The 24,936-nt window shown below is 42.7% G+C and overlaps 1 protein-coding gene across 1 annotated transcript; it reads right to left on the bottom strand.

The window, feature by feature from the left end:
* Positions 1-435: 435 nt before the first annotated feature.
* On the bottom strand, positions 436-24,295 carry LOC128753951 (multidrug resistance-associated protein 1-like). The gene is made up of 31 exons (XM_053856194.1): positions 23,942-24,295; positions 22,082-22,258; positions 21,884-22,009; positions 17,056-17,193; positions 14,581-14,703; positions 12,414-12,475; positions 12,167-12,298; positions 11,259-11,465; positions 9,829-10,006; positions 9,503-9,664; positions 8,688-8,780; positions 7,980-8,183; positions 7,240-7,386; positions 7,037-7,124; positions 6,548-6,617; positions 6,355-6,481; positions 6,118-6,294; positions 5,884-6,051; positions 5,623-5,806; positions 5,426-5,510; positions 5,230-5,347; positions 4,953-5,160; positions 4,580-4,890; positions 4,220-4,419; positions 3,701-3,827; positions 3,513-3,614; positions 3,258-3,404; positions 3,035-3,193; positions 2,755-2,921; positions 2,484-2,678; positions 436-1,673 (listed from the first exon to the last, which is right to left on the bottom strand). The coding sequence occupies exons 1-31, from the start codon at positions 23,981-23,983 to the stop codon at positions 1,565-1,567; spliced, it is 4,533 nt and encodes a 1,510-aa protein (XP_053712169.1). The 5' UTR covers positions 23,984-24,295; the 3' UTR covers positions 436-1,564.
* Positions 24,296-24,936: the final 641 nt, after the last annotated feature.

Here is a 24,936-nt window from a genome sequence, read left to right as displayed (position 1 = left end):
TAACTAAACGAATATTAAATGACATAACCATAATGATAAAATGTAGCTGTAGAAATTGTGTATTTGATAAATGGAACATTAAAACTGTATTGAATTGAAATTGGTGGAGAAACACTAGTGTTGTTCTGCAAAAAAAAAAAAAAGAAAATTAAAGAATAAACTATTATTCCATAGAAAAGAACATAGAAAAATAAATAAATTCAGTATAGAAATATGTGACATAAGGATTAATATCAAAAGAATGAATAACATCTTCCACTTCAAATGTTATTGAAAGGTTTTTGGAATGTGGGAATCGAATGTTGGAATGTTGTCAAGCTGTTTAAAACTCAGGTTTAACATTATTATCACTATCATTATCATCATTATCCTGAAGCCAATTTATTTGAAGAAAAAACAGAGGCCATGTTTATTTAAATACATTTTATTGTCCAGCATTTATGTATAGACCGAGAACATGGAAAAGTAAACGCACAGTGAAACTTAAACAGGCTTGTTATAAAAAGTATAAATACAGTCCTCATACATATAAGAGCACTTTATACATTTGGCATGTCACATAAATAACCTATTTCTTTCTTTGATAAATTGTCTAAACCAGTAAGACAAAAGAGTAAAGAGGAGTAAAGCTCATTATATAATGGTTCATTCAAGAGTGAAGGTGGAAGGGGAATAGGCAGTTTGCAGTGTTGGTACAAAGCAATAATGTTTTCCCTTATTTTTGTAGGTTCAATTTGTATTGTTTATATGGCCTGTATAGTGTGGTGGCGACAAGCGGACAATCCCAGATATGTCACTATTGTTTTCATGAGGCAAGCCCGTCATTCATGGTGGTTTTTATAGCACCGGTTCCAGGTTAAATCTGACCAGCAGGGTTTCTATCAGCATTCTTCAATGTTTACTTTGACAGAAATAAACAAAAGCCCCAACATAGTTGGCCGTTTTGTAAACGTCTTGGCTCGCTTCAATGTTATTTCTCTGACATACAAAAAAAGGTTCAATTTTGAAAACCTCATTTCCTCCTATGCCTGCCAGGGTGAACCTTGTGAAGGTTACTGTGTCAAAGCATTTATCGTCCCACTTTCTGGAACAACAGAAACATTAAAAAGAAATCTCAGTCAGTCTGCAAGTTCACCTCTTTTTAAGATAATATATGAGGCGGAAATATATTACAGGTAAACATCGACATGAAAGCCTGAGACAAGATCATTCAATTCATTTGCATTTACAAAATTGCATATATGACCCATTCAAAAAGAGAATGAAAATGATGCTGCGGCTGAGAAAGTATTATTCCAGCCCCTGAACAGTACTTATCAAAAAGATGCATAGTTTGAAGAATCCATGGCTGCTTCCCTTTAGATGTTCATGGCTTAACAAAAGTCTTTTCCAGATTGCGGGCAGCATCCATGGGGGCTTTTACGACGGACAAGCACCGCTGCACCTCTTCCTTAGCGTCCAGGACGTTGCCAACATCGAGTGGCATTTTCAGCTGCCGCTGTTTAGTGAGCAGCACCACGAGGGCTGCATTTGTCCACCAGTGTTCCAGCTCTGTCATGTGGATCTAGACCAGACCCGCCTCACGACACATTCTGTAGAACTGTCCCCGCTGTGCAATGAGGATGGCTGGAGAGTCCATCTCTGAAATGTGGCCCCTGTCCATGACAATCACTCTGGAAGACAGCAAGAGGACAAACAGATTTGTTTGTGTTGTGTTTGTCAAAAGCTTAACTGGAGCAGAGTCAGAGCAGGTCTTTGACACTCGAGACTCTTGATCTTAATTCAGAGTGAGAGTCCTTGTCTGTTACATACTCCAAATACAAGAGCAATTTAATCATCTCAAAACGTATTAAATAATAAATAAAAATGCACCCAAATATGTAAGACAGTCTAACACCACATTATTAATTCAATTTTTTTTAAATTTAGATTTTGAAGTGTATTATCTTTATCAACCTCAACTGATAGAAAAGTTCTGACCTTCTTAATTTGAGATCAAATGTCTGAAATTTTTACGGTTTGGTTCAGCTGACATTTTAAAGGTCAATGAAAGTGTTACGACATGAGAGCAGAATACTTCCTGCCCAGGAAAATGCCAGCGACCCACGTAACGCTCCCTATACGTATGAAATTTTTCAAACTCTTTTTCAAACAATGTTACCATCACTGATCACATACTTCAGCGCATTCTATATGTTGGTGTTGCTGTTCACCATTATATCCACCAGGGGGAGCAGCCCACAGTCAAAAGATTATGACAAAGACAAACTCCAAAACAAACATGGTGACTGTGGAAGAAGTATTCTTAATGGGCCTCCCGCACAAAAGAGGAGGTAACGTAGAAGGAGGCGGTGGTTGGAGGCTGGAGGATGGAGAATATCCGCCATTGTTATGATGTCTTCGTGTCTCATTAACATTCACAACATTCATCAAAACACACGTCATTCTCCACACCAGGATCCAGACCTGCTCCACTTCAGTACCTGGTGTAGTCCATGATGGTGTTCAGCCGATGAGCGATGGTGAGGACGGTGCAGTCGTCAAACTGAGTGCGAATCGTCGACTGGATGAGCGTGTCAGTCTCCAGGTCCACAGCGGCCGTGGCCTCGTCCAGAACCAGGATTTTGGTCTTCCTCAGCAGGGCTCGTGCGAGGCAGACGAGCTGTCGCTGACCCAGACTGTGCAGAGCGTTCATGTGTATTTACATTATAAATACTTAGATTGAATTTGGCTACTGAGGAGGTTAAAACCTACCTGAGATTTTCTCCCCCTTCTGAACACTCATGGTTGAGTTTGTCTGGCAGATTTGAGACAAATGCTTTAAGGTGCGCCAGCTCCAGTGAACTCCACACCTCTTCATCTGTGTACGAGTCAAACGGGTCGAGATTCATGCGGAGCGATCCAGAGAAAAGCACAGGATCCTGAGCGGGGGGGGAAACAGACACGATTAAGTTTGGATTACTTTCTGGCTACGAGCTCTGGAGTGCTTCACATGAGAAAACCCAGTCGGCTCCCTGGCATTCCACCGCCATACCTGAGGAATGATGGTAATGCGTGATCGCAGGTCGTGCAGGCCAATGTCAGCAATGTTGACGCCGTCTATGAAGATCTTCCCCTTCGCTGCTTCCAAGATTCTGAAAATCCCCAGGGCAAGTGAGGACTTACCGGCTCCAGTCCGTCCTACGATGCCCACCTGGGAGTGATTTGAAGAGCTTAGGAGACAGAAATATCGAAAGAGGACAGACGAGGCGACTCACCTTTTCTCTTTCGTGGATATTCAAGGTTATTCCTTTCAGTGCCAACTCAAGGCCTTTTCGGTACTGCAGTCCGTAGTCATGGAATTCAATGGTTCCTGTCTGAGGCCATGCCTGAGGGAGGGAGCTGCCCTCTATGTTCCAACTAGCCTGCGGCCCAAAGTTTTACTTTTGTTAAACGGCATCATTGCTTTCACAGTCTGGTCGAAGTGTCTTAAACACACCAATTTTAGACCAGATAATGTGCACTATGCTGACCTCTTTGGCAGTGTCTGCGTACTCGTTCACTCTTTCTACAGAAACAATGTTGTTCTCCACGTCAGTCCAGGATCTCACGATCCAACTCAGGATTCCAGTGACCTGAGAAACCACACACAGCCTCAGTTCATTTCCTCTTTCATAATTGTAAATTCACTACCCCCGTGTGAACGCGTGTGTGGGCGAACCTGGAGGGAGTGTGAAACGGCCAGGCCCACGATGCCCGGGCTCAGAGTGTCTCTCCCCATCACAGACAGAATAGCAGCGGCCAGCACCACGCCGTTGCCCACAAACTCCAGATTGACAGCGAGCCACCTGCGGAGAGGAAACCTCATCAGCTGATGGAATCGTTTTGCCTTAAACCTTTCCCAAAAACATCATGTTCACTGGCTAATAAATTAACACCATAGAATACCTGCATAAAACGACACTGTCTATTTATTTTAGAATTAGTTTTATTTAACAATACTTGCCATGAGTTTTATTATTCTTTGTTTTATTTATTTAGCTTTTACTTGACTATCATTCACATATATATATATATATATATATATATATATATATATATATATATATATATATATATATATATATATATATATATAAAAAGCTAAATAACTTAAACTAAGAATTTTTGTAAACTATATTATCAATATGAAAACTTTATTGATTTATTTATTCATTCATTTTTTGGGGGATCAACTCACCGAGTGGCAACAAATCGAGGGAAGTAAGAGGTCTGGTTGAAGTCCACCCTTTCGTTGGCTTGCAGGATGAACCTGGACTGATCCCCAAACGCCCGGATGACGCTGGCGCCCTGGACCGTCTCGTTGAAGTGGGTGTAGATGGGCGAGCGGCTGACTGCTTCCAGCCGCCGCAGCTGACAGGATGTGGCGACGTAGAAACTCTGCGGGCAACGGTGGAAAGTCAAATACCGGGCAGGCGTTCAGGGGTTTCCCATAATTCATCCAGCAAGTGTGGAAGAAAAGTGAATCGAAATTGTCAGGATTGATTTTGGAACTGTGGAACGTTTCATGAAAAACTAGCAGGTGTGGAGGGTGCCGTACCTGGACGAAGGCATAGAGGAAAGTGAGCGGCAGGATGATCACTATAGCGAAAGGCGTGGCCATAAGCACGATAATGCAGACTTCCATGAGTTTAAAGACGTAGCTCAACATCATCTTCAATCCCTCGGGCACCATACAGTCAATGGCATCGATCTCTTTGGCAAATCGGTTGAGGAGATTGCCGCTGGGGGTGCATTCGAAGAAAGACATTGGGGAACGCAGGACGTTGATCAGCAGGTCCATGTGAAGGTGCCGCGAGGCGATGATGCCGCAGACTGAAATGGCGACGGTGGTGCCGAATATTGCGACGCCTGACAGAAGAGGACATGAGTGAACAAGAGTGTTGAGTGGGCACATTGAGAATGGAACAAACCTTGCACACAGCCGAGGGCCCCAAACACTGAGAGCTTCAGGTCGGTATCAATCTGGGTGCCGTTGACAATCGGGTCGTCAGCCCACATGCTGAGCCAGTAGTTGTAGGCCAGGGAGGCCCCTTGCTGGAAGGCGTAGAGGAAGACGATGGGGATGATCGTGGCCAAGCCAATGGTTTTGAAGTACTTTGTGTACATCTCCAACCGCACCTGAAGACAAAGAAAGACAAAGACACGTCAGAGGACTGAACTTGTTTCCATCGGTGCTTAAGCTCTTACTCTTCCAGTACGCGCTTTGTCTGCTTCAGTGAGTTTGCCCAGCTCCTCCGGGACCTGCTCCGGCTCAGCTTCAGTCACGGGTTCCATGTTCTGAAGGTTTGTATTTGTGGTGTCCCCGCTAACAGGAATAAGAAGGGGTTACGGAGGTAGGGGGAGATGTTTAACAGATGTTGCACGTGCGAATCAGCGTACGTACCCAATCAGTTGCTCCTGTGACAAGTCTCTGGAGAACGGCATGAAGTCGACCATGCTGAGGCGAGCGTTGGACCTTCTGGAACCAGCTGCAAGAAATGACAAATTTAGTGGGCTCGGCAGTTTGATGAGAATTCCCTCACTGTTCCATTTGAGGGAAGGAAACTTGGGCGATGTGTGTGTGTCTGTCTGTGTTCTCACCTCTCTGTATGGCGCTCTCTTTCCTTTCTGTGCTGGCGAACGTGTGGATGAATTCAGCGAAAGCTCCCTGGTGGCTGAGCAGCTCCTGATAGGACCCGCTTTCGGTGATTTCACCGTTCACCAGAACCAGGATGAGATCAGCTTGCGGCAGGAAGCTCATTCCATGTGTCACAAGAATGCGGGTCTGTGCGGTGAGAAAACAACTTCCTTTAGGTCAAGATAACTTAGATGAGGTCTTCATTCTTATCACATTTGCTTTACCTTGTCTTTCAGAACTCCCTTGGGTCCGATCACCTTGTCAAAGATGTGCTGACCAACATGAGCATCAACAGCAGAAAGTGGATCATCCAGGAGGTAAACATCTGCTCTCCTGTAAACCGCTCTGGCCAGACTGACTCGTTGTTTTTGTCCACCTGAGAGGTTCAAGCCCTGCAGAGGTTCAGACACATGCATAAGTCAGCATTCCAAATTGAAATCCAGCTTTCGATTCCATACCTTCTCTCCAATCTCCGTCGCATCTCCAGCAGGAAGGATGTCCAGGTCCGGCAGCAGAGCGCAAGCCTCCAGCACTCTCTGGTACCACGTCTTCATCTTTTCTCGGCCAAACATAATGTTGTCTTGGACTGTGGCGTTCTGAATCCAGGCTTGCTGAGGCACATACGCAACTGAACCCTGTTGGAAGAAAAAGAGTTATTTCTATTCTGCAAATGAACAGTAAGGCGACAGCCTTACCTTAACAGAGACCTGGCCACTCCTCTTCTCTGTTTCTCCAAGCATAGCTGACAGCAGGGAGGACTTTCCACAGCCCACGTGTCCCACCACAGCCACCAAGGAGCCACGTGGCACATGCACATTGATTCTGTAAACAAAAAAAAGAAGAGTAAATCTACCTCATTGATTCAGATTCTTATAACTTCTGTTATACCTTTTCAGACAAGGAGGTCCCTCCGCAGACCAGCTGAAGGTTCCGTTGTCAATCACAACATCATCTCCATCTACTCACAAAGAGAATGAAGACATGCAGACAATGAGAATACAAAATAGTTGAACAAAACAGAAGACAAAAATCTGCATGGTGGTCCGCGTTAAGAGCTTTAAATTACATACTGCTTCTTTTCGTCATCTGTCAAGCGATGTGGTGACAGATTGCACCCAACATTTTTCTATGAATCATAACTCTTATTTCATGCTGGAATTTACATTGACCCACAAAATGGGAAAACCCTGCAATTTGCAGTCTACCAGGAAGCCAGTGAAGCGGAAAGAGCAGTGACCCACACAGGACTGTGGCCCTACACAGACGTATCGTAAACAACCAAATAATGTGGCGCTGTTTTCTTGATAATGACAACCTATGATTTCCAGTGCAATACTTATACGAGTTTATTCATTCACTTATGGGAGGGAATCATACCAGAACTCAATGGAGCCTTTGAGACGTTGTCCACTTTTAGTTCATCGGAACACAGGTACTTCCCCAGACGCCTCAGCGACACCACGGCCTGAAACACAACCAGCGGTTCACACCGAATCCATCCACCACGTAAATCCAACATGTAGACCACAAGAACGGCAAAATTATTTCTATAAAAGTTGAATAAATATTGCTTTATGTACCTGCATGGTCGTGCTGATGGCAAAAGGAAGCTGACTTAGTGGAGTCTTCAGGATGTTGATCAGCGCCATGGAGACAAAAACCTTCTGAGCATCGAGGACGTTTCTGTTGTCAAGCGTTACGTACACTCCAAACATGGCGAAGGCGATCTGCACAAATGAAATCATTTTTATTGACCTCCAAATCTGGATTAAATGGAGTCATTTTAAGCAATGTTTTCCAAGCCACAGCTCAATAAAGGTACCAAAGGGACCTTGGCAAAAGCGCAATTGTGGACAATATGAAAAAATATTTCTGATTAATTATTTTAAATAATTATTTTGAATTTATCACAATCTCTTTTGCATGACTTTTATTTGAGTTTGGAGAATTTGTTGACAAATCTTTAACATTAACATTAACTAAACTTTGAAGTGCGTTGTCACGTTAGCCACTAGCTCTGTTAGCTTTGTGGTGCAGACAGTCGCAGGACTGACAAGGAACTCGCCATCATTCTGTGGTGAAGGTGTGTGGTTAAGTTACATCAGGTTTAAAAACAACTGGAAGTTGCGCATTTAACCAGCATCTTCACTGTGAGTGTGTGGCAAGAGGAGCGCTGCTGTGACTGACGGACGAGTCAACGCATCAGCATAGATCTATAGTGTATAGAAAGAATGTGACTGAATCCATGCTTCTACTCTACTGATTCAGCTCTTAGTGAACTGAGTATTTTGCAATTTTAAATTTATTTATTTGAACCTACCAGGAAAGACGAGGAGTTGAATGAGGCGATTGAGATGGAATACAGTATCTGAGACTTCTTCAAAGCCTTCAGTTCCTTTTCTCTGTATCCCAACACCTGCTCCAGAAAGGCCTTCTCCCAGGCGTAGAACTTCAGGATCTTGATTCCATTCAGAATCTCATTCATCAGTCTGATTCTGCCATCCATGAATTTCATCTGGACCTCCTGCAGCCCAAACAGAAGTTTATATATTCAGTTATTCAAGCAACAACTAAGCAGGTCACGGCAGAGAGACAATAATCAACACAAGGGAAAGACACAAGTTATTGTGAGCAAGTAGTAGTTTTCTTCCACAACATGGAAACTTTTTTAATTGCGAAGGAATTTATTGCTTGTTTTGTTTATGCAACTTTAGCAGAGAGGAAAGAGCATCGTGCCAGGAATGTGGTCACTGCCAAATAGTTTAATTCAATTGCCATCCAAATTTATGGAAGCGTCTGTTGCGCTTCCAGAGAAATTAAAATGATGTCTACAAACTGCCACGCCTCTTCGTGCAATTGTTTTCAAGAGACATTCAGTGCAGACTTCAAAGGGGCAAGAGAGAATGTGACGTCCAGGCCAGACACCCACGCAGAACTTTGGCCGCCATCTCAAGCAGCTGCTGCTTCTTTGGCGGAACATTACACAGAAGTTGGAGCTACTGCAGGAAAAGAGTGTCACGGTGTCTACCTGCAGCTTGCTTCTCTTCTTTGCTATCAGTCCATTCAGGGGGAATATGAGGATGACGGTCGCAATACCAGCAAGCGCAGATGGTCCAAGATGCTGTATAATAAAGACAAAAAAAAAAAAAAAAAGATACAGTGCTGTTAGAACAGCGAGAGCAGTCTCTAACTCGACCGACCGCAGGGACACCAGAGGTAAAGTCTTGGTGAGGCAGGGCTAGAGTCCAGGAGGAGTCAGAGTCCTGTGGTTTTTGTGCCCATTATAGATCATGTAGTTCATCTTTAGCAAGCAATGGCCATTTAGGTTATTCGAATGCGAATGGATGCACGAGCTGAAGAGAAGATGAAGGACTGCATTCATCTTATGTCCTTTTTAGAATTATTTTAGATCTCCTTATTCACTTCTATGACTTCAGGTCTCATGAAAAAAAGAAAAATGAAGAAAAGTGGGCTCTAGCAAAAGGTTTGGTTCCCTAGTGGTCGATCTGTGCATGTGTCTGAGTGTGGGCCAGGTACAAGCATGTCCGTAGATAAGGTAGCATGCCGAAGAAGGTGACAGCTCTTCAAGTAAAAACGGAGATGTGACTTTCTGATGTTCATTTGGGCAATGGGGATTGACGGAAACCCTAGCATTATGACTTATGAATATCGACTTAAAACAATGGAGCAAGCAAACAAAAACAATCTTCACCTAAATTGTTTAGGTAAAGTAAAACAAAAAAAAACCATTTTTCTATGCCAGTGGGAAAGTAAATAAATGGCCAGTGCAAATGATATCGTAGGATTTTTAGCACAACAAACTTGAGTGAGACTGATGTGTACCTGCCAGAGGAAGAACAGACAGAGTGCAATTTCAATGGGAGCCAGCCAGACAGCGTTGAAGTACACCACAAAATCCATGAGCTTCTGAGTGTCGGCCGAAACCAGGTTGACAATTTCGCCAACAGTGCAAGTTCTTCTGGCTGAACTGTTTATCACCAGCGACTGGAATGAAGAGGACAGTTTAGCCACACAGTGCCTCGCGAGGATTTGACCTAGTCATTTATTTCAAAAACAGTGTGCTAAACTGGACCAAGAAAAGTTTATTCCTGTAATTTATTGTGTCTGGTGGTTAAAGGTTTCACGTCTGTGGATGCACTTTTACCCACCTTCCTATAAACCAAGCCCATAACAGCTGTTTTCACCCGCATTCCCACTGTGAAGCAAGTGTACATGTACTGATGGTTGAAGAGCGACTGGAGGCACGACAGCAGGAACATGAGAGTGGCGTAGAAGTAGCCTTTCCACAGTGGAGCATCCTCATCCTTCATGAAACCCAGAAGCAGACTGCGGACACAGAAATAGAAAAACTTAATTGGATTCTGTGACACAAATTCTGCCTTTGTTTACCAGCTGTTTTCAGTGAAATGGTAAAGACCAGGCCAAAAGAAGAGAGGTTTGGATTTCCTTGTCAACACAGTTTTTATTGTTTATATTCAATGTTATGATTTAACTTTCATTGTTTGCCTTAAACCAGAGACCTTGAGCTTCTCTGCGACCACACAAAGCAGTTTGTGCTGCAGAGCCTGGCTCTATTTGCGGCCAGCCGGGCCTCAGACTTGGCCGGCGGCATCCTTCGAGTGGTTCACCCATTTTTGCATGTCGCCTTTCAGCACTTTGTTAACCCTTTTACAGCAGTGCACGTCCGTTTTTTCCAACTCCACGACCATAATTAACACTCTGACTGATTCAGTGCCACACATTACCAACAACAACATTCCTGTCTGGAGAGTGCAGGCCAAGAACCCATTTAAGGAAGGTCAGCGGCTGGTTCTTTGCTAGGTCGCCTAGTCGGGCGACATGGAGAATGTTTAGTCCAATAGACAGGTGTAGCTGCTTAAGATGTTGCATCTAAGAATCTTCTGGAGGGTAGGGGGCGCACCTGAGAACCTCACATTACTGACACACCAGGTCAGACCTTTGCTTACGTTCAAGAGGCCCATGTGACATCAGAGTGAAATTGATCAATTTTTTTTTTATTTTTTAATTATTCTCAACCTTTTTAGTTCTAAATGTCTTTTAGGACTTACAACTTTTTATTTACAATATTTTGTTTGCTTGCAATTACCCACATCTTTTATAAGATGTACATAATGCATAAATGTTTAGTTAAATTGTATTGTTCAAAACCTTTTAACCAATTAAAATATTTGCATTTCTTGTTGCTTAAAAAAACAATAAAAAAAAAACACCACTGAAAAATAAATCTCATAATAATAATAATAATAATAATAATAATAAAAAAAACTTGTAATTTTTATGCTATAATTACATCTCTCTGTATTTTTATTATTATTCTCAGCATTATTTTATATTTTTCAAGTTGTCCCATCATATTTCCTTCTGTTTGATTTTAATTTTAATTTTTGTCACGGTATATAAAATGGACCCTAAGGACATTTAAGAACTCTCCTCTGCACAAGGCTGTTTATGTTGCAGTTTCACACTGATATTAAATTGTCCATCAAGGTGTAAATCATAAATAATTCAAATCCGGCTGTAATTCTGTCATCAGAAACTGAAGTTGGGGCACTCTTACCTAAGAACCTGTGGAATGGCAAACATGAAGGCATCGTGGAATATGATGCACATGGTTCCAGTTAGGAAATATGGACCAAATTTGCGTGCCAGAGTGCGGAGCAGGATAAAGCCCGAGCTCTGCTCCTTCTGCAGCTTCCTCAGTAGCTGAGCCTGATCCGGCAGTCGGCTTCCCAGCGCGGCGCTCGACACCAGCGCCTTCTCCTGCCTGCCAGAGGGAGAGAACGCACATGGTTACAGTCATGACCTCTGCGCTGGAGAATGTGCCAACATGACGCTGGCAACCTTGAAGTCTTTAATCTGAGGCAGGCTCTTAAATGTTTTCACTCATGCCATCACATTGTGAACCAGCAGCCTATTAAGCATTATTACCTCACGTTGTTACAAGAATATACAAAGGCCTTCAAAGGAGCAGTAAAACGTGCTCTTTAAAATCCTTGACATTTTCAGTAGAGAGAATAGCAGCACATTTACATGAGGCTGAATTGAAACACGAGGACACTACAGTTCCACAACATGGCTGTGAAAGCAGGACGATTCCTCGAGTTAGCGGGAGCAGTGCAGCTGACGGCTGGACTGTGTTATTAACGGTCCGTGTGAGCCAGAAGAAACATGAAACACAACATGTGCATGACCTGCACATGGCTGAACCGGTCCAAAAAAAAAAAAAAACACAAAGAGTTACTCTTCTCTATTGGAGGCAGATTGGACTAAACCTGAACAAACAATGGCACATAAAACTACCCCACCATGCTCCAATCTCCAGTATTAGGAAACTCATAGGTTACATTTGCTATACCTGCTTCTTGAACTCAGAAGGCACTTTGTTACTTAATGGCAAGTCAAGATTTTGCGCAAAATTTTGTACGGTAATTCCTGCTTATATAAGTACAAATCATAGTGTCTCACTTTTGAAGTTTGGCGCACTCAGCGGTCCAGTCCTCATGAAGTTCAGATATGATCTTGTGGGAGGTGTCCTCTTCTCGCAGCGTCCACAGGTCCTCTGCCTCCAGAGGGGTACGATAGCCTTTCACAACTAGCCTGTGAAGGAAGGAGATTCAATAAAATCAACCCAGTAGAGGCACATTAGATGGTAACCAAGCAGAGAGCGCTGCTCAGGGGGAATGAGATGAGATGTGTGGTTAAAGCATCTTACCCAGTAAACCACCAGAAGAGGATCTTGGACAGAAAGGAGGCGTCTTTTACGGGACATGGATTCTGAAACAGATCGAAAACACGAATGATGGTCGTTTTCATGATGACTGCCAAGATCACTGAGGGGTTTGGAAGCTTCAGATATTTGTTGGAATTGAGTGGTTAATAAATCTTTCCAGGCTTGTTTAAGGGTTTGCACTGAAACAAGCACGATACTAGGAGGAGGATGTATTTTGCGAACAAATAGATGAAGAGTCCAGACACTTCGAGTCACCAGTTAGCATGAACCAAATTCCGATTTTCGGTACACTATCAGGTCCACTTCCTCCAAATGTAAATGTTGTGCAAATATGTGCAAAAACATTCAGTTGATGTGTCAGAATTGACTGGAAACTGGACTAAGTTACGATAATGACCGAGCGTTAACTAGTTAGCAGCCTCATGTTAAGAAGCCAGTACAAGAACCAGGCAGCTTTGAGTACTTTACTGGCATCTGAACGAGCAGCTAATGTACTGATTTTTGGATCCCTATTGAACAAATGAGTATGTTTCTGTTAACTAAAATTATGATTGGAAATACAATGGCACCTCAGTTCTTGACCACAATCCGTTTGTTCGATTGTTTGAAATCTGAATGGATTTTTCCCATTACAATGAATGGAAAAAGAACTAATGCGTTCCAAGCCTTAAAATAGTCTTTTGTAGGAGTGAATGTAGAGTGTCTGCTGCAGGTGCGCTGTTCCTCTATGTGTGTGGCCGCTGCATGTGGGAGGGGTTGCCGAGTGAGTGAGGTCTCTCCAGAAGTGAAGAGGTGCCCGGTGCGTGTCCAGCTCTGAATGTGCGCTTCTGTGCAGTTTGGCTGTGACAAAGTCATAAACCAAGTCACGCTCTGTCCCAGACTCGCCTCATCCCTGTCCCAGCTCCAGCCCACAACAGGACATCAAACCCTGGAGTGCGCGCTCCAGCCTCGGAGCTAACGGGACACGTCTGCATAAAGAGGCTGCGTTATACACAATAACTGTGGGGGTGTTCGAGTTCTGCATTTTCGTTCAAAATCCAAAGCAAAAAAATCTTGAATTTTTTGTTTGAACTCTGATTTGTTCAAAGTCCGGGACGTTCAAAAACCGAGGTACCACTGTATATATATTAGAAAATATCCTCTTTACACATCCTCTCTGCCGTGACTGGTCAGGAAGTAGGTCTTAACCTTTCAGATGCGAAAGGACTTTATAAAGGCATATGGATCATCATCGTGATGAGGGACTTACTGCATCATAGAAGAGAGGACTTGAACGTTTGAGGCATCAAATAATTTGAATTTGGAGGATTTGGAGAGTAGGTGCCCTTTCAATAGCTGCTATTATTTGTAACCCCTCAGAATAAAACCATGCAACCTTATTCATTACTAAATTAAGCTTTTTAAAGTCAACATCACACCCACTCCAGCAAACACAGCTACTGAAGTTAACAAACGTTACGACACAGTCTGGTGATTCTCTCTCCAGGAAGCTTCAACTCCTACAGGACGGAATAAATAGAGTTCAGTGTTCACGCCGGGTCAAGATGTTTTTGAGGTTCAGTGGAGATGGCGCAAATGTGTCATGAGAAAGTCCCAGCCAGCAGAAGGGCAAACACAAAGTCAGTCTTGTTACGTGACGGCATGTCGTCCGTCCGTCCGTCCTGCCACCCCCTCACCGACTATTTGCTCTCTTCATAACCAGCTCTCATCCTTTACTTCCCCTCTTCCTGTGAGTAACTGCGACCAAAGCGTGGGGTGAAGCGGAGGAAGACACACCACGGATGGGTGTGTTGACCACGACCGGCTTCTGTGGCTTTCATGATCAGGCCAAGAATCTGTTTGGAACTTTACTAGCGCTGAAAACTTGCATCACACCTCAGGCTGAAGTGAGGCAGCTCATTTCCGTTTTCACTGCTACATGCTACTAAAATCATTCTTTTCACAAAGCATTTTTACATCTCTATGTGACACGGACGTGAGTGAGACATGCTCATACATCACATGCAGTCAGGGAAAAGATTCATAGAGAGCGAGTGGGAAAAATGAATGACATCATTTCCTCCAAAAGGGGAATGTGTCCAGCATAAGAAGCTAAAAATAATAACATGCGTTTGAGTCCGCTTTACTTCACGCATGTCTCTCTGCCTACCTTTTCCAATACTGTTTTCCCTTCAGGAGGCTGGTCAGCAAAACAGCACAAGAAGAGCTGCGCCAGTTGGAGGGAGAAGTAGGAGAAGAAGGCCAGATATCGGACGAGGTCGGAGGCGATTCCCTAATGTGAGAGAGAAATGAAAGAGTCAACGATATTGAATACAAAGGGCTTGAAAAATGTTTACTTTTCATTGACATCAATGACTGTTGTGAACATTGTGTTTCCCTCCACTTTACATGGCAATGAAAACAGCAGTTATTTGAGCAAAAATGTCACAGCTTTATGGAGTTAGGGAAGGGATCTCTGAAAAGAAATGAGATAGTTCTAAACATATTCACGGTATTTTGTGGTTGCCTCTCCTCCTCCTACATGGTTCTACTAATCACACAACATCCTGTGGTGTTTATTTATCTTCACTGTGCACAGTTTCAGAAACCACATGAAGTCTTTTATGATGCTTTTCCCATACCTAAACATTGTGTCGAGGAGGAAATGGTTCAAACACTTACATCGCAGACACAATAAAGTGTATTTTTAACACAGACTAAGGAGCTTTTATTAGAAATGAAACAGTTAAATGTCACTCCAAACAGGGTGATAGTGGTTTTTCCAAACTTAAACTTTTACTTTCAATCCAGCCGTAATATGAACTGCTGACGCTCTCTGGCACAATGAGACTATTTTACAGTCGACATACACAAACTGTGGGGTTTTGGCACCCCCATTGTTTACTGCTGGATCAGGGCCACTCACACAAGCCGCCTGTTGTGCAGCAGTATGGAGAGTCACCGCCATGGTCAACAGTAAAACAATTTTCCCTGAAAAGAGTGCTGCTGTGGCCAGAGAGTCGATGCAAAAAAAGGCCCAAATGTGTCCGGCCACAAAAAAAAAAAGGTCAGGATGGTCGGCAAGTGGGTGGGAAATATGTAGGTCACGCGGCTAAGAATGGCAGAAGGACTACAAACATGAACTCTGTCAACCTGAGCTGTCAACACTGTGTTGCCAAAGGGACCAACCATGCCTTTAAATATTTTGGGGAACTGTCAACCGGATATGTTTGTGAGCGCCTGGAGAAAACTGCTGAGAATGGCAGTTGTTTTCATCCTGTTTCGTCACAGTGCTGATCATTACGCAGAATATGAGTGCAGAACATGCTGCAAAGACACAAAACATAACAAAATAATACAAAATAAATCGAAAATTAATTTAAAAGATTAAGATTAAGATTTATTAAAAGACATAGGACTGGGCTGTAAGAACGATATCAATTAAATTAAAAGGATTCGTGGCGCCTACTAGTGAATACTACTACTAATAATAATAATAATAATAATAATAACAATAATAATAATAATAATAATAATAATAATAATAATAATAATAATAATAATAGCTTGGATTTTATATATTTATACAGCACTTTTCAAAGTCACCCAAAGTACTTTACAGACACTATTGTTATTCATACCTCAGTTACACCGGTGGCAATGGTGGTAATTACATTATCATTACTCATCTTAAGTACAATGGCCTTTAAACTGTGTGATACGTTTTGAAAGTATGTTAATAAAGCAGAACTGACTTTAAAAAGTGGAAGTTTCTCAGCTGTTGCATATCCAATGGTTCCATCTTCTTCAACTTCTCTATTGTGTCCAAACCATCTTCACATCTCTCCAATTCACTCAAATCCTTTACAGTCGCTCCCTTCATCCACAACACTTCTATTTCGGCTTCTTGTTTTCTTGTCTTTTTTGTAACTTTTGTAAGCCGCAGTAAAAAGATGAAAAAACAATCGCAGTCAACAAGCGCTGCCTGTGCATCACTTGTGTCCCCCCGCACGTGAGTCCCCATTATATGTGCTCAGATTTCCATCTGGCTGTGTTTATAGCAGTGTAGGCTCATAAACACCAGACTGACGCTCCTCTGGTCTGACCCTTTGCTGCTGTGTCCCACCAGTGTTTATCCCAGGGTTGTCATTATTCTCCCCCAGGCAGTGCGGGAATGTCACACTGAGAATGATAAAAGAGAAATATGGATGCATGTGCCTGTGTTTTTATAGAAATGCAAATGTAGCTGCCCCAGGGGCGCGTGCACCTAAATAGACTCTGACTCCATTCAACAATGATTGCAGTGTCTGACAGGAGGTACAGGAAGAGAAACACATGCCGGCTCGACCAGAATTGGCAGGGCCACCCCTCACACTTGGTTAACTTTAGGTTACTTGGTTAAAATTGGGGGGTTCAATAGAAGGGCTTTGCTGACATGGGGTAAATGTCACGCTGTGCCTCTGGCGCTGGTGTCTAGACGATGGGCGGCTGAGGACTTGATAAATCCAACTGGTTCACAAAAAAAAAAAAAAAAAAAAAAAAAAAAAAATATATATATATATATATATATATATATATATATATATATATATATTCTTGGGGCGCAAAATTGAATACAGCTATAGCTATATACATATATACATACCTCATCCAAGGCCAGCTGGATCTTTGCTCTGAGAGGAACCAGGGAGCAAACCAGTGCCAACACCCAGAACAAGAAGAGGAATATGGAAGAACGGCAGCCTCTTATTCTCTCCAGCTGGATAATGCACAAGGTCAGAATCTGGAAGGGGAACAGACGGAAAGAGACTTCAAACATCCACATATCTGCGGACTGATAGTGGCCCAAAAGAAACGGACCGTGACTTCAGAGCATCACAGCTTTTGATGGATTTATCCGGACCCTGTTAAATCTGTCACACCCGTCTCATCCTTTTCTCTCTTGATTGAGGCATGTCCAGCATTATAATCGCAGGCTTGGCGGATATCTCATGAAATATTTGCAGCCTCTGCACACCAAAGAACTTTGCGCAACAGCTTGGTACAATAGTGGCGCTGTGAGAAATCACACGTGGTTCCTAAACCACCACAGGAAAAGAGGGAGCAGACAGCCAAAACTCCAGTTGGAAACAATGCTGTTGCTGAAAAGCGTCTTGAGCAAGAGCGAGTTTTGGCCGAGAAACATCTGAATTGGCAAATTGGTATTAAAGACCTACGAGCAGATGCTAGGCTAAGTCAGACCAGGGCAAAGTGTGGCCACTTGTGGCCCTTTAGTCTGAATTTGCACGGCCTTCAATGAAGTTTCTCTGCCATTTCCCAAGGCTTTTAAGGCTTTTTATGAAATAAACATGTATATGAAACACATTATACAGTATGTAGTAAGAAATGTGTTTTAATAAACATATTTCATTCATAAAAATAAAATAATATTGAGAATTATTATTATTATTATTGAGACAAATTGAGAAAGTTTAAATAAAATGTACACAAAAAACTATTTTATTTAAGAAAAAAAAATCCTAATATAACTACAGTGGCCTCTATTATTTTATTATTGTTCTTATTATTGTTCCTGCTATCTTCTGGTTGGATCCTCACAGGCTCAGTCCATCATTTGATGAAAGGGTAAACAACATGCTGCCAAGTGTCGCAGTATTTTTCTGGGACCAAATTCTGTTCTGGCATCTTAAATTGACTGTTTTCAGTCCAAAACAACTATCCCCCGAAATGAAAGTCTTATTAATGCTTCTCTGGCACTTTGTTCCTTGTTTCTTCTTCAAGTATGATGTTGTCTGCTGTGCACGGAGCAGATTCAAGTGTGGTCTCTTTATTTGACCATTATGTTCCAGGCAAACAAGCCACAAGATCCGTAATTAACGTGAACGCATTCCAACTTTGAACCGGAGAGAAAACACTGTTTGGTTGCTCATTCACTGTTGAGCAGAAACTCTGTAACTGGATAATCCAATCGTAATGTGAGCTGACTAAGGGATCCTGACAAATGCTAAGCTACAGGTAAAGGCTACATACTAAAGGTTCACTGGAGATGTGATGAGGAAAAGACCACGCAACAATGACTGTCTTCCATTTTTTTCCCCAGTTTCATGGAACATTTTTTTTTGTTCTACTGTGACTACTGTAATGTTACATACATTCATAAGTCAACTTTATAACTGTTTTGTAACTCCAGCAAAACAGTGAAAGCAATTTTAGAGCCTTTAAAAGTCTGTCAAAACCCTTAAACATTAGAAAGAACAGAACTTGGATTCAAATGTTTTCACCCAAGGGTTCATTCACAACTTGATCCAGCCCAATGTCGCGGAGCCAATAGAGGTTTAAAGACTGGGAATTCCCAAGCCACGGCAGCAGATGTCATCAAGTTGGCTACTGCTTATAAAAAATGACATAAGTGTGGTTTGCAGTGACTCGCTGTGCATTGTTGCCAAATCCAAATCTTTAATGATACCTTCAAAGAAAACCACATTATGTTAGGACCTCTGTCAACAGAGGGCAGCCGTTCTGGCTGAGTGAGTTATCAGGATGTTCAAGTGGCACACAAAGAACCTCATTATCTAGAACAGAACCGCTCTTTTGCTAACCAGTGAAAACACTCCACAACAGTAAAGGAAGGATTACAAATCTGATGCGTAGCTCCTGGTGGTCTGAAGTCTTTACAGTACGGTTAAATATGCAGATGTAAAAGGGTGAAACAAACGTAATGTAAAAATGCTTTTTTTTAGGGAATACACAATTAATTTTGAGGGAAAAAAAATTGTGCCGAAAATGACCTAACACAAATATTGATAAATGGATATTGCAAAAAATAAAAATAAAAAATCTGAATCAAATATATGGTGAGATCGTGATGTGTGTTGTGTATTTTCCATACAGCTGTGTTGTCCAGTTCCCACCAAAGATCATGAACACAAACAAGCTGTGTGCTCAGTTTGTCAGCTGAGAGCAGTTTTGCTTGGATGAAATTAGCGTTGTACTCCTGACCTAGACTTTGAGGGCCCAAGATCGAGTTGACCAAGGCCAAGCTGAATACATACTACAGAGGCAAAGGTCTCAGAGCGCTATATAGACACACAAGAGCATGTGACGAAATTCAGAAAATAAGAAGAGACCTAAGAATTTCACCCACCACATGTTTGGAGTGTGAAGAAAATTATATCACTGCAATAAGTGCTTCACTTGGACGGCATCAGATCAGGGTTTGAACGGGACATGAGGCGCGAGGAATGAACTTACAGACGTGTTACGTAACTCTTGTTTCTGTCGCTGAATGTGAAGGCTGTATCGACCACATCCAAGCCTCAGCAGAAGTAAAGGAAACGTAAAAAGTAACTGCCACAATGACTCATCTGATTGTGGGAAATGATCAGTGCGTCTGTTAGTGGGTGGAACTGCACTCAATCCCTGTGTCTGAAATCAAAAATGTTACCGTGTAATTACTTGGGAGATCAGCAGTGTAGAAGGAAGGTTTTCTGTCTGGATTTCTACTTTACTTTATTGGTGACCACAGTGAGCCTGTGGGCTGCAAGGGTCACGTAAACTGTTACCATACGTTGATTTGCGATAAAGAGCCGTCAGAACACAGTGTTCTCTTCCATCTGCCCTTGTGCACGTGAGTAACTCTTCAGGGTGGGACTCTATACATGCTGCATTCTCCTTCAATACAAGTTTAAGCTTACTAAAGAGAACAAAAGAGTGAATCAGCATGTGAGAAGTCAGACCACAGAGGAATGCCCATCATATCATCTTATTATTTAGTTATTACTTAGTTATTATTATTAATAATTAATTATATATATAAAACTAAGTAATATATATAACTAAGTAATAACTAATATATTTAGTTATTACTAAATATATACTTTTATATATATATATATATTTATTTATATATATATATATATACCTTTCTTTTTTTTTCACAGGAGAGCGACAATAGCTTGACTTAACTTTAGTATTGATGCTAAATCTGTATCTCTTTTCCATATGGTCGCCTGCTGTGTAAGCTGACATCCTCAATATACGTTATCATAGAATATATACAAGAGACCTCTCAGTTTACTTTCACCCAAACACGTGCTTGTGTTTACTCAGCAGTCTGAAAAAAAAAACCACAGGTGGGTTTGCCTGTCTGACTTTTTAGGGCGCTGAAGAGAGGAAGCTTTGTGAGCAAAGCAACAGACATCGACGTGCAACTCTTTCTGCTGCAAAGAACAGCATTGTACCGACGACTCTTACTCAAGATAACAAACAGGTTCACATGTTCTACCCGACATGTGGGATGCAGACTATTTGTGCCTCCTGCAAATGAGTGGGAGCCATGTCCTGAATGACCCCGAATGGCTCTTTCAGTCAACAAAGCCTTGAAAACATTATGATTGCAGACCATCCCCTTTCCTCTCTAAATAATGCACCTCATACGCCACCCTGGTGAGGGTGAGGCTGGGGAGGTAGAGGAGTTTATTTGAGGACAAGAACCAAATAACATTGAAACAGATTAAAGACTCGCTGGGCTTGTATAAATACATAGAGGTCTCTCCACGCTTTGGGTCTAAACATTCAAACTGCTTGGTCGCTGACTAGTCACAGAGTTCTGCCATGGTCTCATTGTCAAACTCGCTAACATATCTTTGATGTATTTTCATGTCAAATCTTACAACCAACTGACTTTTCCAGTTGAGTCTGCGCCGGTTCACCCACATCAAATGGTGCCAGCACTTGAAACCTGGGCACTCTGATGTTCCATTGGCATAGCGTTAACAGAGAACTGTGATATTTGTTTTGCTTGCAAGACTTTAAATCCATCATTGCATCTTTGAGATGTCTGCCCACTCTTCCATGCGCTATACCTTCAAGTGTTTGCACAAGAGCACGGCAGCTGGAAGGTGTAAAGACTCCCTAAACGTCTGTCACCACGGCTACAGTGAAGTGTTACCCCCAGTTCCACCCACAGAAGTGCATCAAACAAGTGACTGACAAGTCGTTTACAAGTTTGGTCGCCTGATATTTCCCACTAATACTGTAGAAATCAAATGAGACATTGATAAAATACGCAAAAACTTTTACAGCAGAAAAAGCTACATTTATTTCTTTCTTTCTTCTTCCCTTTTGCAACTGAGAATATCTGTCTGCTCCTTGCATTGTCACTGTTAGACGAAAGAATGTATCATTATTAGTCGATAAAAAGAACACAATAAAAAGAAAACTGCAAATAATTAGTTCATAACTGGTTAATATGTCGGCTCCAAGGAAAAGTGTTCCCTAAAATTTATATCAGAGGGACAGCTTTTATAGATAAGTTCGGACGATGGGAAGAGGTGGAAGCTACAAGCTTAAGTTGAATTAGGAACCATTGTGCTCCAAGGCCGAGACCCTGTTCGTCCTTCAAGCTATCAAGAAACTTCAGAGAGAGAATAAAGAACAGTAACAGAATGTTTACAAAAGCTTCTGCTACTCACCACGGTCAAGCTGCGGATGATGGGGCTGAGAAGGAAGACCATGTGCTGATGGATTTCATGGCTTCGCTCCAACAGAATATAGAAGAACTCAACAAAACCGAAAGAGGCCAGCAGGAACCCCAGCACCTAGTCAGAGCAGCAATACATTGTCATATTTACAGCGTGGTCATTTTGAAATCTGCCACGGTGAAGTCCCACCATCTTGGAGGTGCAGAGGCCCGACATCTGAATGCGACCCTGGTCATGGTAGTAAAGGTGAAGGCAGTAAAATGGAGCCAGCAGCCAGAGGTAAACACATGGGACCCACACCAATACTGTGTTCTGGAAACACTGCGTCAGGTCAGGGTTAGCTGTGTACCAGGTCCGGTTCCAGTCCTGTAATAAAGTAAAGGTGCAGGAGGGCAGACGTTTACTGAGCTGGCTGGTGGTGATGGCACAGAGTCCAGACGTGGTGCAGGTTTGTTTCATTCTTCAAGCCAGTGTGGAGGGAAACCACAGCAAAAAAAAAAAAAAACGTATCCCACTTGGAAGGAGCCTGCTTGATTAAATACGCTGAGTCAGCCTTCAGCAAACTGCAGTGGCCAGGAGCGGCGGTGAGATGAATAATCCCCTATAAATTGGCCATATTTGTCAGTTAAAAAATACATAAAAATGAGCTCGGTGCACTTGTTTACCACCCAGTCTGCCCTAATGAGGGGCAGGGTGTCTGGCTTTAACAAGACTGCCTGGCGGTGTCGCCACAGGAAGTGGTTTGAGGCTTCTCGGTGGCGGCGCAGTCTGACTCCAATATGGATGGACGGTTATGTAACCGCCCGGTTAGCCAACTGCAGCAGGTAAAAATGTGTTCGATGCGCAATAAGAAGTGCCCGAGTCCAGATTTATTCAAAGAGAGTGAGCCTGAATCACGGACTGTCTGCGAAGCAGGAAAAAAGTTTTCACCCACAGACCTTTTAAACACGTCTAGCGGAGTTATGCAACGAGAAAGTTGACATTTGAAGTGACCAACATGAGTGAGTGGGATGCTACTTTCACAGTCTCTTCTGACTTCTGTGGTCGGTGGCTGGAGGATGAACGAAGCACTTTGTTGTACCACATCCAACTGCCCAACAGAAATGTGCTCAGTACTTATCTTATTTCTCACCTGTAGCTGAAGTGGCAACAGTCAGCCAAATCCATCGCACATTAAGTTGCCTGTATCGCCACTGTATTCTCCCAGTCTGACTACAAACTACTGGTGATCGCTAAGATAACATGAATGATGAACGCACGCCACGTGAGGGAGAAGAAAACAGTTCAAATTGAGCAAGAAGCATGACTCACTCATTCGGAATTTTCAGTTTGACCCCCTTTTTTTTTTAAAAGGCAGGATGCTCTCCTTCAAGAGAAAAACAAAACCCAATGAGGTCGTGACGCCGGTTCAATTCCTCCTCCGACAAATCTCATTTCACGCAGAGTTAGTTTGTGCTCTGATTGATTATTGAGCGTTACGTGAAGCGAAGTCAGAAATAATGAGAGAGGGAAACATTTTTGTGTCGCTCCTTGACTTTCATTTTCTCAACAATGTCTTATTCTACATTTCAAGGCCAGCAAAGAGCAAAACAGTCATAATCAAAAGCAGAGTGGGGAAGCGAGGGCTGGCTCACTCAAGTTTGGACTGAATTCATAGACATATTACCAGCTGGATGTCAGCCATGCGTCATTTTACAAGTCAGAAAATAATAAAAAGCAGTAACTCTGCGGGGTTATGTGCTACATCAGGGTGGGTTTTTTTTCGATGCACTTATATACCTGCAGGCTGCAAAGTGAGAAGGTCAGCATGTGCTAAGTGCTGCCACAAAATGTCCTAGTGAAATACAACTCAGCCTCCTCCACTCTGCACTTTAGCTGTCAAAAACAGTCTGTTCAGTTTCTCAAACTGCTTGCTAATAAACACAAGATAAGAACAATTGACTGCCATGCCTGTAATTATGCTGTTATTAGCTCAGATGTACGACAGTTACTCAAGGATTTTGTTGACAACATATAGATTCCAGGTGAAGCACCAGAGCTCAAACTCACCCACAGAGGGTCCAGGCCACTGAGTCTGCAAAAGGCATCCATCCACTCGCTCGCTCCTTCCTCTCTGATGCTCTACTTGTTTGGTCGTGCTCCTCCACTCAAGCACGAGCGCATGTGCGTTTATGTGAGGGGGGCTGAAAGTGACTGAGGGGATTGAGAACTTCCTCTGGAGCGCAGAGTTCTTGGGTTTCACCTGGTAGTGTCTGTCTGTCTAGGTTGAAGGATGAGTGTTTATTGGTGAGTCCTTTAAGTGATTCTCCCTGAGCTTTAACAAAGCATCCCGCTCTGACGGAAAGTTTCTCTTCAGACTGCTGCTGCTGCTGCCGCTCCTGCTCTCCTGAGATCCTGGGTCTTTCTGGCTCTCGCTCGATCTGCTCGCTGTTTATGAGTGTGTCTCCTTGTCGGGTGGGTGGAAATATTTCTCTCTCTCTCACTCTCTCTCACTCACTCACACCCCTCTCTTCTCGCCTTAGATTTTGATCACTACAACTAGTCTCTTCAATGGGATGACAGTCCAAAACACACTCCTCCTACTTTCACTTCTCCACCGTCACCGCTGTACTGATCCCTTAACAGTCTGAAGGCTGGGGTGCGAACTAAAACAAGTTGGGCTGAGTTGTACCCTGAGTCGTTTAGATTTAAACAGAGGTTTTTTTCAAGGCTTCAAACTTGGTGAATACGTCCTTTACTTCACATCTGCTGATAACTTGACACTGTTTCTCGGATCTCACCATTGAAAACCACTTACAAAACCTGTGCTACTCCTAATTGCCGGGCACCAGGTGACAGCCCCAACATGCCGACCTTTCAGGAGGAACCTAACCTTCTGACCTGCAATACTGAAGTTGTTTAGGCTTGTCTGTGTTCTGTTTCAGGCCTGTCCAGGAGTTGAAAACGGGATGTGCGCGTGGGTATAATTTTAAAAACTTAAGCTGTCAGCTGTCATTTTATCTTACTCTCAAACCCTATGCACATAGGAAGTAGCCCTTGAAATG

This window comes from Synchiropus splendidus, chromosome 2 (genome assembly GCF_027744825.2).
Source record: "Synchiropus splendidus isolate RoL2022-P1 chromosome 2, RoL_Sspl_1.0, whole genome shotgun sequence".
Classification (NCBI taxonomy): Eukaryota; Metazoa; Chordata; class Actinopteri; order Syngnathiformes; family Callionymidae; genus Synchiropus; species Synchiropus splendidus.
Note: the sequence above shows the minus strand (reverse complement) of the source record. Positions and strands in the feature narration are given on the sequence as shown.